The following is a 14,611-nucleotide window of genomic DNA, read 5'->3' on the forward strand; positions in this document are numbered from 1 at the left end:
GTCACAAAAGAGAGTAACACCTCACATTCTGCAGATATTTTATTATAATGCCTAATAGAACAATATTCAAGAAACATCACTTTGATACGATTAAAAGTAGTCCGTCTAAAGCTTATACAGCAATGAAATGATCTGAAATGATCTGCATTTATATAGCTCTTTTCAAGTCAACGACTTCCCAAAGCGCTTTACAATGTGCTTCACATTTCCTAATAGCGGCCTTGTATTGCAGCCATGTAAGAAGCTAACCTGCTTATTGGGGTATTAGGGGTTCAGTGTCTTACCCAAGGACACTTCGACATGTAACATGGACAAACCGGGATTCGAACTGGGATCCCTTGATCCCAAGACGAGCGCTCTACCTCCTGAGCTACTGCCGCCCCCAGCAGTGTAAATGTATGCCCCCCCAAACCAATCAAAAATAAATACATAAAATAAATATTGTTATCAATAGCTTAACCCCTGGCAACAAAAGTGACTACACTCCAAAGACACTACACTTCTAAATGTCCAAGCAAAGCACTGCTTGTCATTTTCCCTCCAAAATATCACATGACTTGTTACTCTCACTAGGTCTCAGGTGTGGATAGGGAGCAGGTGTGTTCACTTTGTAGTACAGCTCTCACACTCTGTCATACTTGTCAATGAAACTCCCAAGGTGGCACTCCATAGCAATGAACTCTCTGGGGATATTAAACAAAAGAATTGTGGCACTACATAAGGCTAGCCAAGGCTACAAGAAGGTTACAAAAACCCTGAAGTTGATCTGCAGTACAGCGGCCAAAATCCTCCAGTGTTTTAAAAAAATGACGTATGCCCTCGCAACAGGGCTTACAGTGAAGAAAATAAGTATTTGAGCCTGCTATTTTGCTATTTCTCCTACTTAGAAATCATAGACAAGTTGGAAATTTTCATCGTAGGTGCATGTCCACTGTGAGAGAGATTAATTAAAAAGAAAAATCCAGAAATCCCAATGCATGATTTTTTTTAAACAATTTATTTGTGTGATACAGCTGAAAATAGATATTTGAATACCTGTGTATAATCTAGAATTCTGGGCCTGAAAGACCTGTTAGTCCGCCTATTAGAAGTCCACATGCACTCCATGTATCATTCTGGATCAGATGCACCTGTTTGAGGTCGTTAGCTTCATAAAGACCCCTGTCCACACCATCAAATCAGTAAGACTTTAACTTGTAACATGGCGAAGACCAAAGAGCTGTCCAAAGACACCAGAGACATATTTGTACAGCTCCAAAAGGCTGCAAAGGGCTACAATTGCCAAGCTGCTTGGTGAAAAAAGGTCCACTGTTGGAGCATTCATTAGAAAATTGGAAAAGCTAAACATGACGGTCAATCTCAATCAGAGTGGAGTCCTATGCAAAATATCAACTCGTGGGCTCTTGATTTTGAGGAACCAGCCAGGAACAACACGACAGGAGTTGGTCAATGACCTGAGAAGAGCTGGGACCACCGTTTCAGAGGTTACTGTAGGTAATACACTAAGACGTCATGATTTGAAATTATGGGGAACCTGATTAAACTAGCACATGTTAAGGCTGTCTTAAGTTTCCACATGACCATTTGGATGATACAGAGAAGTCATGGGAGAAAGTTTGTTGGTCAGATGAGACCAAAATCGAACATTTTGGTCATAATTCCACTAAGTGTGTTTGGAGAAAGAAGAATGAAGAGTACATTCCGAAGAACACCATTCCTACTCTAAAGCATGGGGGTGGTAGCATCATGCTTTAGGGGTGTTTTTCTGCACATGGGACAGGACTAGTGCACTGCATTAAAAATAGGATGACCTGGGTCGTGTATTGTGAGATTTTGGGAAACGACGTCTTTCCCTCAGTCAGGGCATTGAAAATGGGTCGTGGCTTGGTCTTCCAACATGACAACGACCCGAAGCACACAGGCCGTAAAACTAAGGAGTGGCTTCGTAAGGTTCCAGCCAGTCTCCAGACCTGAACCCAATAAAAAATCTTTGTAGGGAGCTCAAGCTCCGTGTTTTTCAGCTATTGAAACATGACTGATCTTGAGAAGATCTGTGTGGAGGAGTGGGCCAAGATCCCTCATGCAGTGTGTGCAAACCTGGTGAAAAACTACAGGGAACATTTGACATCTGTCATAGCAAACAAAGGCTACTATACCAAATATCAACATTCATTTTCTCGAGTGTTCAAATACTTAATTGCAACTATATCACACGAATAAATCGGTAAAAAATCATACATTGTGATTTCTGGATTTTTCTCTTTAGTTTATCTCTCTCACAGTGGACATGCACCTACGATGAATAGTTCAGACCCCTAAGTGGGAGAAATAGCAAAATAGCAGGGTGTTTAAATACTTATTTTCTTCGCAGTACACCATTTTATTGTTTATTAATGCACTTGAATTGAATTTGAATATTTTAATCTACATTTAAATTAATTTTGTTTTTTGTTGATTGGATGGACTTGATAATTTGATGATCTGATTGGTTGTTTTAAAAAAATGCTATCTAACAATGAAAGGCGCAGAAGTTCTGTCAGAATTGCTGCAGAGATTGAGGAGTTGGGGGGGCTCAATCTATAAGTAATAATTATAAGCTGCGCATTTCACAAAATTGCTCTGTATGACATTAGACTTAGAAAGAAGCCTCTTCTGAAGGTTTTCCAAAACAAATGTTTGCTATGGATATGTCAACAACATCCTCTGGTATGATGAGACAAAGCTTAATGTATTTTGCTCAGAAGGTGAGAAGCATTTATTTAGACAACCAGGTAAGGACTCCCAAGATTGATGCCCTCCTTCCGGAAACTGGGTTTTAGGGCTGTGTTTCAGAATGACAATGAACCCAAACACACCTCTAAGATGATCATGGCTTTTTTAAAGGGTAAAAGTGTTTGACTGGCCAAGGATGTCTTCGGATTCAAACCAAATAGAACTTCTTTGGGGCATTCTCAAGCGGAAGATGAAGAAGCACAAGATCTTGAGTATTCTCAGCTACCCCATTCTGTCAATTTTAAGAAGTGGAAGAGCATTCCAGAGGCAACTTCTGAGGCTCTGGTGATCTCCATACCAAGGTGGTTTAAGGCCCCTCTGGAACTTTTACTTTAGGGTAAACTCATTCTGGCTAACAGTGGTTTATCTATTAATGTCTATATTTTCACTTTTTTATGGGAAAAATTTACACCGTTATATACATTTTTCAAACTACTTTTTAGTATGTCAAAGTGATGTTTTTCAGTATTGTTCAATTAAAAACAATAATTAAACCTCTGCAGAAATGTGAGCGGTGTACTCCCTTTTGTGACGAACTGTAAAACCTAGAGCCTTTTTTTGTTACTGAATAGGGGATTCATGCTATTACTAGTTTGTAATGATCAGAATTAGGGTTAAAATAGTCTGACTCAACCATTAGAACATTTTGCTTGTACAGATGCTACCCTACTTACAAACGAGGTTCCGGACGATCATTCGTAAGTTGAATTTGTTCGTAAGTAGCTCCAGTGCTATATATTGTATGGAATCTACTTCTAAGGTTTATATAAGTATGTTTAAGGCTTGTATTGTTTTGAAACCAAAAAATAACTGTTTAATAAAATAACATGCTTTATAATGTTTCATAGCAGGCTGAATGATAAAGCATAAAACTGAAAAAAAGGCCTCACATTAGGCGTTGACATTATGTGGTCTGTGAAGCCCTTTGAGACTACTTATGATGAAGGGCTTCACAAATAAACATGAATTGACTTGACTATAAAGATAAATAAAGTTAATTTTAACTTACCTTTGTAAGATTTAGGTGACTTCCTCCTCCGGGGTAAAAAGTGGACGAGAAAAAAGTGATCCAACCATTTTCTCAACTGCATCAAACTTCCATATTCCACTTTCATTTCAAATGAAACTGCTCGCCTCTTCTTTAAGCTTTAATAATAATAATAATAATTTCCTTTGTATTGTCATTCTTTGTAACAATGTACACAGAACGAAATGTCGATACACCTGACCCGTTGTAGCGAGCCGATGCAGCCGCAGCCAACAGAGGGCGCCGCCATTTTTACCAATGTTATAAGTCTTACACTAATCATATCAAGTGGATGCACGAGATATTAAACAATAGAAATGTCAAAGTTCTTAGCGTGCTTCAGATGCAGTATAGAATGTTTAGACACGAACTAGGAAGAGGAGGCCGGATTTCTTTTCTAGGGTGGGTGCTGGGCGACCTCTCACAGCGCCACATGCTGGTAGTGGCGAAAAGCAGCACTGCAGTACTGTCCTGTACACGTATAAATGTGCACGCAATAAAAAATATAACTTACAGCAATGCCCAGGTATTTTTCGACATCCTGAAAAAAATGTTGATATGTACCATGTTTCGTAACTCGAATGTTCGTAAGTAGGGGAGCGTTTGTATAAGGGCGTTTAGTGGTTTACATATGGAATTTATAGGCAATTTTAAAAACAATTTTGGAGGTATCATCCATATGTAAATTTTATAATCCATTGTATTTTATTGACCATTTCAGCAAATTGGTTTTGAATCACCAAGAAGTAAAACCAAGAAATATACTTTCTTTCTTTTAAGAAGTAAATTTGATAAAATGCATTAAAAACTCAAAATGCAAAGGTATTTTTGTTTGCTGATGATATTTGACCAATACAATTAATAAATTAATTACATTTATGATAGAGAAAACAGCAAATACAGAAAACTCACAATTAAAAAATGACATTAAAAATTTAATTTACATTATTTGAATCAACATAAAGCAGTACACAATGTTTTATAAAAAAACATATTTGTATAGGAGAGGGAGCCTCGAAGGGCATTTTGGGACATGAGCAGCTCAAAATGACATTTTTTTTTTTACTAGTAAGATTTTCTTGGGGTAAGATTTTGCTCATCAGGCTGGACTAAATAGCCTAGTATGTGGCTCGCGAGCCATAGTTCTCCTGTTTGCTTGAATCATCTACCTATTGACACCATTCATGTTGTCACATGTAATTTCCTCCTTTGTCAATGACAGTTAAGGGTTGCTAAGGTATAGAACATGTCTATTCCCGCCCAGACATAAGAGATCAATTTGTCATGCCTTGCAGACCCGATTTTTATTCTGATCTCGGACAGGAGTACATGGGTCTTACCTTCCAATTTCCCGGTTCGCTCACTCACATCACCATCATTGTCACTGTCGGGAAGCCCGTTTGCTTCACTTTTCAAGAAATTGCCTGATAACACTCCATTGAATGCCGGTCCTTTCGATCAGATTGACTGACCTGTTTGGCGGCGACACCTCACCCAATGAATCTCTTGTTTGTTTTGATGTCTTGCTATCGAGCTGCTCGCTGTTGCCTACGGAGGGGTGAAGTGATTGACAGCTTAATAGACCGCTGCGCCATCAAGTCTCACACTCACGGTGGTAAAAGCGCTGATTGCACAACGAGACGAGTAAACAAACTCTAAATAATCGATTGATCAGGTAGCACAGCTTCCTAAACCATTTCAAACAGCTGCCATAAACCGGGTTCTCGTGGATCCTAGAAAAGTCTTAAAAGACATTGAATTCATTATTCTAAAAATAAGGCCTTAGTTGGTATAAAATGTCTTGAATTCGTTTTTGAAAGTCTTAGACATGAGAACACATTTATAGTATTTCTATAAACTAAAAATATTTATCAATTCACTGATCTACTTTCGTTGCAACACCGCATAACCACAATAACAGAACTATTAAAACTGTGATGTGGTTTTAGTTGGGCCTATCGGAGCAGACGCATGTCTTAGGTCTACCCACGATACATATAGAAACATCAGGCAGAGACGTTTACTTTGGATCATGGGAAAGTGTAAGTTCATTGAGAAGTGGCTTTGACAAACTTTTTGGGGCCATGGCTAAAAGCTGTGCTAGGTAATGTACTAAGCACGATATATTGTGTGCAAAAAATACTTTTGGTGTTTTCTTTTGTCAGTTTCAATTGTGGGATTTTTTTGTCGACGTGGTCTTAAATTTGATTACAAAAGGCATTGAAAAAGGATTGGAACGTCTTGAATTTAACTTGCCTTAGGCCTTAGGAACCCTAATAAACTTACCAGCAAAACCAGAACCCTCTGTGGTCCCCTTTTTGCAAACTATAGGGAGAGCCTAAACTTATCTTTGTCAACAACATTTTGAAAGTTGGGTTTTATTTAGTTTTTTACTGGAATTTCTGACTCTTGAGTACATTACATATTCACAACTTATAATGAATTCTAACAAAAATATGAAATGACAAATTATAGACGTGTGACAATGAACAGTGATTAGCAACCACTGAGCAGCAGACTGGTACAGAGATGTTAATCATTGGGTACCGGACCATTCTGTAAGAAATAAAACTTTTTTTTTTTTAAAGAAAAAAAGTTGCCCTATTATAATACCGTATACAAAAGAACTTAAAATTTGTGTGTGCGTTATACACAAGGTTTTGTATTTTAGCAATGATTAATCAGTCGAATTATCCCGCTCACCATATTTGCACAATATTGGCTGTCTTCCGTGATTGTGGCAATGAGAGCGTCGAATCCTACGACTATTATTATTATTATTATTATTATTATTATTATTATTACTATTACCAACATGTTCAGTGTGATCTATTTCACTTGTAAATTTGACAAGAGCCTAAAGCACAAGATAGGTCACCGAACATTGAGGGCGGTCAAGCTCACCTGACAAAAACCTACTGATATAGAATTAAATTAATATATTTTGAACCTAATGTAACGGTTGTATTCTGTCACTTCATGTAAAATTCAATTTTTTTTTTTTATATACAGGTAAATAATTCTGTGTATTTGCAGCATAGTGTCCCATTCCGACCTTGGAGGGCACCGCTAATTTTGCTAATTGCTTATTCCAACAATATTAGGACTTTCACTATTTGTCAGATATATTTGAATTATTTCCACCTGGCTGCATTTAAAAATCTAACCTTTAAGATATTATACCTTAAATTATGAATCTAATCAAGTAATTTATATTATCTGGACTGATTTTGGAAAAGATGTGTGATGTATTTAATGCCAGTGATCACTAAATAGTGAACATTGTTTGCAAAGAGATTAGATGTGGCATTCTATGATAAACAAGATAAACATATAATAAAGACCCCAAATGAAAAAAAAATGATTAAAAAAAATTCAGGATACCTAGGCAAACAAATTTACAAGTTAGGGCTTGGAGACTGGCCCAAGTTGCAAGTGTAATTTCCTTTGTAATAATAGTGCAATGAAAAATAGTGCATCGTAACAATGTGACTGTGTAGGGAGTTTCCAAACATATGAAAGGTCTGTGGCAAAGTGGTTCTTTCAATCTTATCGACTGACCAGTTTAGCTGTTTGTCGTGATGGGTTGTGATTGAGCAGATCGTCCGTGGGCTACCAGGCTAGAATGATTGACAGCTTAATTGCACCCATGATGTTGCTTTCGATGTGGACTAACTCTGCCTGTGTGTGTTTGTGTGTGTTTTCTGTTTGGCAGGCTTAAAGACTGGGTTGATCAAATGCAGAAAGAGATCATCACCCTCGCAGACACAGCCACCGCTGGCAAGAGCCTCACCCAGGTAAAAACATACCAATGGCAATAAACTGCATAAACATGGCTTTATTTGTGGCCCCTAAATGAGTTTTCAAGAGAATTACAATCTTGGGAAATTAAGGATCAACATCATCTAGTCCACTTGATTCATCAGAGCCTTAGCAAAGATACTCTGAGGGTCCCTAAATGACTCAATAAAGGACAACAAATTTGGATTGTGGTATAATCTGGTTTTAGCTAAAATCGTTGGTAAACCTGACATATCCACTAATCAAAAGACTCGTTATCCCTGCCTTAATGTGGGTTATTGAATTAAGAGAAACATCTCGTCCCACAATAACCATATTTTCTGGACTATAAGTCGCAGTATTTTTTCATAGTTTCGCTGAGGGTGCGATTTACACTAATATGTGGCATTATTAACACATTATCATATCTTTACATTTCAAATGTTCTATTTGCGGTACTGTATATAACTTCACAAGTTATTTTAACACCAAACCACAAGAGGGCGTTCTAGGCCCGTATTGATAATTTCAACCTTGACCTGTTGTGGGAAGACATTTTTCAAAGCGGAAAAGGAAAGCAGCTTATTATTTACTTCCCGAGTTGGAGGAGTTGCTTACCAGGAAAAGTGACAACAAGGATGGATATTTCATTGTAATTAGTGATTTAGAGTGAAGCTGATAGTTTGGTTAGCATGTTCTTTATGCGAGAGTTATCTGAATAACTCTAAATATTTTACCTTTTTTTTCCCCCAGCTTTGGTGAGTTTTTTTTTCTTTTTTTGGGCAGCTGTAGCAGTGTGATGGCGAACAATTATGTTAGTCCATTTAAATGAGGCTCATGCTATGTAAAATAAATTTTCTTGACCTATGCATATTTTTCAAAAATGTATGTTTATATGATTGTTTATGCATTTTTGATTGTTATCTTAGATCAATATTGTTTTTTCCAATGACCGAAGGTTTTTACACTAAGAGGTGATAAATACTTTACACTGTCCCTTTGATAAAGACAATACCTGGAGACAAACTTTTGAGAGGCTCGATTCACCAAAACTGTAAGAAACCTATGAGGCTTCAGCTTGTCTAGACCATATAGGGGGCACTGTAGTGTTTGAAATGCTAATTGAGCATACCCGGTGCTCACTAACTCTAGAAGTTAAAAGCACCATGTCTGATCATCTGCTTCGAATAGCGGATATTGCTGAACCTCACTCACCAGTCAAGCCTGAAGATTCGTAATACTTTTCTTTTCTGCTTGTTTTTGGACTATATTTCTTCTATTCTTTGACTTTTTTGTCTTCATCAGAACACTTCTCAAACTCCTGGTTGTGTCCGCAATTATATCCTGCTTAGTAACACAACAAAATCTTTACAATGTTTATCTATTTTCTTATACATTTTTTGAATAACTCTTTTCGTGACAAATGAGAACACCAAGAAAAATGTGGACAATTGTTGCGGAACATCCATCCATCCATTATCTGCACCGCTTATCCTCAGTAGGGTCCCGGGGAGCCAGAGCCCATCCCAGCCATCTGTAGGCAGGGGACACCCTGAACTGGTTGCCAGTCAGTCGCAGAGCACACAGAGACAGACAACTCACTCACTCATTCACACCTCGGGACAATTCAGATCGACCAATTAACCTGACATGCATGTTTTTGGAGTGTGGGAGGAAACCGGAGTTCCCGTAGGAAACCCACGCAATATCGTCTTTTTGCCTCTGCAATCAGATGTTCGGAGGAACATTTTGGAGGAAAACAGTGCAGCACCAAAGGCGTCAAGTATCAAACATGTTTGATAATTTTGGTGCTCGGTTCCCAATTCCTTACATTTTGGGGGTGCACAGGGGAAAACGGCAAAAAATAAAAATCCCACAACGCATGCGCTCTAAATCCATGGTGCCCTTCTGAGAAGATAAAATAGTAGATATTTTGCCAAAATGATTCATATAACATATAACTGGAGAAAAACTGGGGGATAGTTGGTATGTTATTCCATATTTAAAATATTTATATTGTACTGGAAACATTTTTTTTCACAAGAATAGCAAGCGAAGTTCTTGATACGTAGATACAAATTGAAGCGAAGGGGAAATGATCAGACAGGCTACATTCCTTTTCGGTAATTACAATCATTGTCCAGTCGCTTAGTTTCTTTTAGTTCTTGAGGAACGTTGACAAGCAAATTACAACAAAAAAGATGACTTCTCTCATCTGTGTTGCAATCTGGCCTTATTTTCCACATAATGGTTCATTATGGGAATGAATGGTTATGAATAAATTTATGAGCTTACAGCACACTTTACGCGACACATTTGTGTTTTCTTTTTGTGCAATGGTGAACATGTGTGATCTCTATCTGACTATGGTTGTTGCCATCTTTAACAGTCACATGACCCAAAAACATGTGACATAGACACCTTGGCATTGAGCTGAAAACCGCATTAGGTCTGCGGATAACAGCTCTGTTAGCGTTCTGCAGCCAATGGCGACAATGCCAAATTACCCGCGCAAAATGGGAATAAAAGTGGGAACTCACCAAGTTTTAATTACTACATCACTATGCAAACTGTTTTTAAAGTTTAGTGTTGAAGTTGGAGGACGCATACTCCAGTACGCATGAACAGAATGAATGAATGAATGAAAACTTTTTATTTCGAACATTAAAATAAAAACAGGACGAAAACAATGAGTCAACAACAAAATAATGTCACATAACATGTTCGAAAAGGGGTAGTCAGAAGCAGATGCTTATTTTTCCTACCCCTTTATCTTCCCTATTAAATACATTTTACAAATCCTCCTTTCCTCTCATGTCTAATATAACAAAATCTCGTGGATATACTTATTACATAGGTCAGATAACAATAATTATAATAATTACTATAATTACATATTCTATATACTAATCTACGCAATACCCATCCCTCAACATCATAATGAACCTAGTTACCAAATGTCACTGCGGCACCAATGATAATAACAACAATAAAAATAAACATAATATTTATAATAACAGTTCTGATATAATAATAGCAACAATAACAACCAGTTAACCATAGTTAACAGAGAAACGATAAAGGATATTGCCTAGTTTTTGGTAAATCTTTGGACTTCCTGTGGTCCGGTATGTGGTTTGTCATGTGTGTGAGGGCTAGTAGTAGTCAGACGTTAACTCAAGCCATTGTTGTATTCATCCTTATTTCAAAGCTATAATTTTCGGGGGTAATTTTAATTCCTCAAACTTTATCATAACTTACCTTTTTATACATGTTTCTTATTTGTAGATTTTCTTAAGGAACAAGCATCTGTACACCGTGGAGCAGAATGATGCTGAGGAGCTGGTGGCCCGTGCTGCCAGGAATATTGAACAGCTGCTCCGCAAAAGATCTACAGCCTTGGAGGTAAGACCGGAAAATGCAAGCATCTGCGAACAAAACAACAGCCCCGTCGACAAAGACACTATCCAGTTGGGAATTTATAAAAGTGAAAAAGTTGTTTACAGTAGAACAATGTCTTCCAAAAGAAGGGCAGCCAGGCTTAATCGTAAACCCCTCGAAACACAGGTGGCCTTTTCGTGTTTGAGCTTTCATCTTGTGGGATTTTCATCATAAGTGAAGCAAGCTCGGAAGCAAAACACATTTTTTTGTATTTTAATAAGCTTTTGCACCTCTAGAGACACTGCACTGTTTTTCACCTAAATCTAAATAAGATAATCATTACTGTCAGCAATTACCCTGGTGTTCTAAGGAGCTTAGCTCGAACCTTTAGAAGGAGAAGCAAAAACGATGACCTGCAGCATATGCCAAACGGAGTCAACTGGCAGATTGGCATTGCTAATGCAAACACTTTGGCAGGTTATGGCAGTGACCTACAGTATCCTTTGAATACAGACTTTATTTCTATAACATGCCACCCAATCCTAAGCCTTGTCTATCATATATGGTTATCTTTTATCTGGGGGTAACATTTTATTACTTTTTTCCTATCCATAGAGATTTTTACAAATGAAAGAAACGGGAAGTAAGTAAGCCGTACTAAAATGGGTCATCTACAAACATCTAACGATGTCCCGTTCACATTGGGGAGTGAAAATAACATTGGTGCAAAGTCATATTTCAGTATTTGGGTCACGACCAGCCGATCCCTTTAATGTCATAGGTCGTCGGGGTCCTAGGCAAGTACAGCCTGATGGCGCCCCATCCCTCTCCAGGCTGTTTTGTTTTTTTGGTAGGGGTTTGCTCCCCTACATGAAACGTATGTAACAGATACTAGTGAATACCAGTAGCAGGAGAAGCCTCTTGATATGACTCAGATACCCCACCTTTATCACCTAGTTGCTTTTGTTGTCAGTGTAAAGCGTCCTTCTGCTCTTCAGGGATGAGTGTGACGATACTGATGCCAGATAATAAATTACTGTGTGAAAATTGGTATATTTGTTTTTACAATTTCAACAAAAATAAAGCCCATCACTGGATACAAATGTTTATTTCTTTTTGACGTTTAAAAAAAAAAGAAAGCTCAATTCTGTCACAAAGTTTTGAGTAGGCCTGTTTTGTATTCTACAAAGACAGTATCAACAGAAAATAAACTTCTCCATTGTTTAAATTGCTTAATTTACCATTCCGATTACATTTATTAATTGACGTTCAAACATCTCAACTTGAGTAAATATTATTACGCCAAAAAATCCCATTTCCAGTTTCTAAAAGGGCCATCTGGCTTGTAATTAACTGAATCATACATTGAAATGTTTGGCTGGCTGAATTGCAATCCCTAAAGAGAATGAACTGGATTGTTTATTTTATGCTATAATAGATAAGCGCCATTGTGCTGTAAGCGGAATCAGTCACATTGCACCGTGCTGTAATAATCCTGTGGCAGCTCACATTTGCTGCCAAGTAAATAAATGCTATTCTCCATTGCCACGTAAGTCTCATGTTACGAAGCTTAAGAAGCAGCCAGGGTGGTTAACAGTTGCTTTTGAACCACATTTGAAACAAACTAGTATCTTTGCTGAAAACTGTACTAGTGAAATACACCGAGATTGTAAGGATAATGCCAAGGATAACTGTTACTATTCACAAAAAAGCGTAAAAGTGTATAATGTTACCAGTATGTCAGTTTGCATTTAGCGGGACACGACCGTAGTTGGAAAGCTATTGTTTTTTTTTTGTTTTTTTTTTACTGTAACACTGGGCAGACTACCAAATCTGCATGCATATATTGGCAATTTTGGAAAGTAAAACAATTAAAACTTGGGATGTGTCAAACTTGAAAATGAGTGTGCGGAAAATGAATAAAAGATCATCGATACCTGGTTTCTGTCAAAGGAACAAAATGAAAATGAAAAGAAAAAGCTACTGTGAACAAAAGAAACAAAGGGAATGTAAAATTTTTACAAACACGACATTCTATTTACAGTCAGTGGGTTTCTTTGTTCTTACATTTTCGGTTGCCGTTAGCAGGACGTTGGCTGACATTTACTTGCTAATATCATATAGATAACTACCTGAAGTTTAGCTGCTTTAATGCAAAAACACTTGCTTGAATGAAACATAATGGCGGTTTGTTCCCAAAGTTGATTGTTTGGCGCTAAGCTATGTGTGGGGAGAGTTTACTATTGATGTTTTAGGCAAATATGTGACTTTGACTGATATGTTGCAGTAGACTGAGCTGACTACTGCACAATAAGCATCATCATTGTTCAGTTCCTTATGTTTACTTGTCACTCCTGTCCATTTAAAGCTAAAATTCCCGTAGAATGTGTACCTTTAAAAGAAGAGAGGAAGAGAGACATTTAAGACCAACAGCTACAAGTGATCTATTTATGTATTTTCATAACCAGCCCCTTTACTCAAAGTACTGGAGAAGAACTTGATTGCTTGTTTTATTTGCATTTTACATATCTCAAAAGTTTATCTTCTTTTGTACCACTTTGTTGTCTGACTGGATTTTTAAGTACTATTTTTTGTTGTTTTATGTAAATTTGATACATTATCATTGGCAATACGCCAGTCAGTAATTCATCATTTTATATGATGCCTTTTTTAACAAATCTTTGCAACGTATACATATTCACTGGTGGTTTGTTTAAGTTGGTGTTGCTGTTTTGGTACTTCAGCCAAGTGTTTTACATTTCAGGTTTGGCCCAAAATGTTCATTTTGTTGCGTCTCTAATATAAGGTACTCCTAATTATGGATTTCCCTCTTCAGCATCACATCGGGTGGACATTTTTCAAAAGACGAGTGCTGATAATGAAACTTGTTTAAAGCAAATAAAGCTGATGAGGACTGCTGTCGTCAAAAGTTCAGTTTTTTTTAAAAAGGAAGAAATTATCAACTAATCCACAAATATTTCATTATTGCAAAGGGGTGAAACATAGCAAGTAATAATTCTCCTTAAAAAACAAGCCACTTGTGCTTTTTCAGCGCTCTTAGCACTACCTAAAAATTCTACTTGCCTGCCTCAAAAACAGGCTCCTTCAATACAAGCCATGTCAACATAAAAGCACAAATGCAATACAATGATGAAAGGTACGACCCTGTGGAGTTTTTTATTTTTTTGACTAAAGAAGGGGGTCACCAATAGATGCAATACGTATTTGTTCATTCAGAGAGCAAAGATAGGGCTTGTCTCTCAGGCACATGTATGAGGCATTCTCTAACTGGTCTCATTAGTAATGCAGACAATCACTTCATAAACAAGTTTTCCCCCAATTGTATATTCGCTGTCTTTTTAGTAAGCCATGGGAACAAATTTTCCTCTGTGGGAGAGTAATGGATGTGTCTTCTAAGAGTCTTTTGACTTATGATGAGGTGCTTGGAACTCAAACCACTTGTATTGCAAATTAAATCAGTTCCAATTCCAATCAGCATTCAATTTGTGGTTAGTAGTGTGTGGATATAATATAATATCTCATCTCATCTCATCTCATTAGCTGCACCGCTTATCCTCAGTAGGGTCGCGGGGGTGCTGGAGCCCATCCCAGCAATATGTATATATATTTCTCCAGGAAATTTCCATTTTA

At 37.4% G+C, this 14,611-nt stretch overlaps 1 protein-coding gene across 3 annotated transcripts in view; it reads left to right on the forward strand.

The window, feature by feature from the left end:
* Window positions 1-14,611, forward strand: part of cacna2d1 (calcium voltage-gated channel auxiliary subunit alpha2delta 1) — a 160,976-nt gene that overhangs the window by 15,142 nt on the left and 131,223 nt on the right. For all 3 annotated transcript variants that reach the window (XM_088339834.1, XM_088339835.1, XM_088339836.1), the window contains exons 2-3: window positions 7,515-7,596; window positions 10,868-10,984. In XM_088339834.1, coding sequence (XP_088195960.1) covers window positions 7,515-7,596; window positions 10,868-10,984 — 199 coding nt within the window. The remainder of the gene's footprint in view (window positions 1-7,514; window positions 7,597-10,867; window positions 10,985-14,611) is intronic.

Source organism: Urocampus carinirostris, chromosome 7 (genome assembly GCF_059441175.1).
Source record: "Urocampus carinirostris isolate Australia breed hairy pipefish chromosome 7, RoL_Ucar_1.0, whole genome shotgun sequence".
In the NCBI taxonomy this organism is placed as follows: Eukaryota; Metazoa; Chordata; class Actinopteri; order Syngnathiformes; family Syngnathidae; genus Urocampus; species Urocampus carinirostris.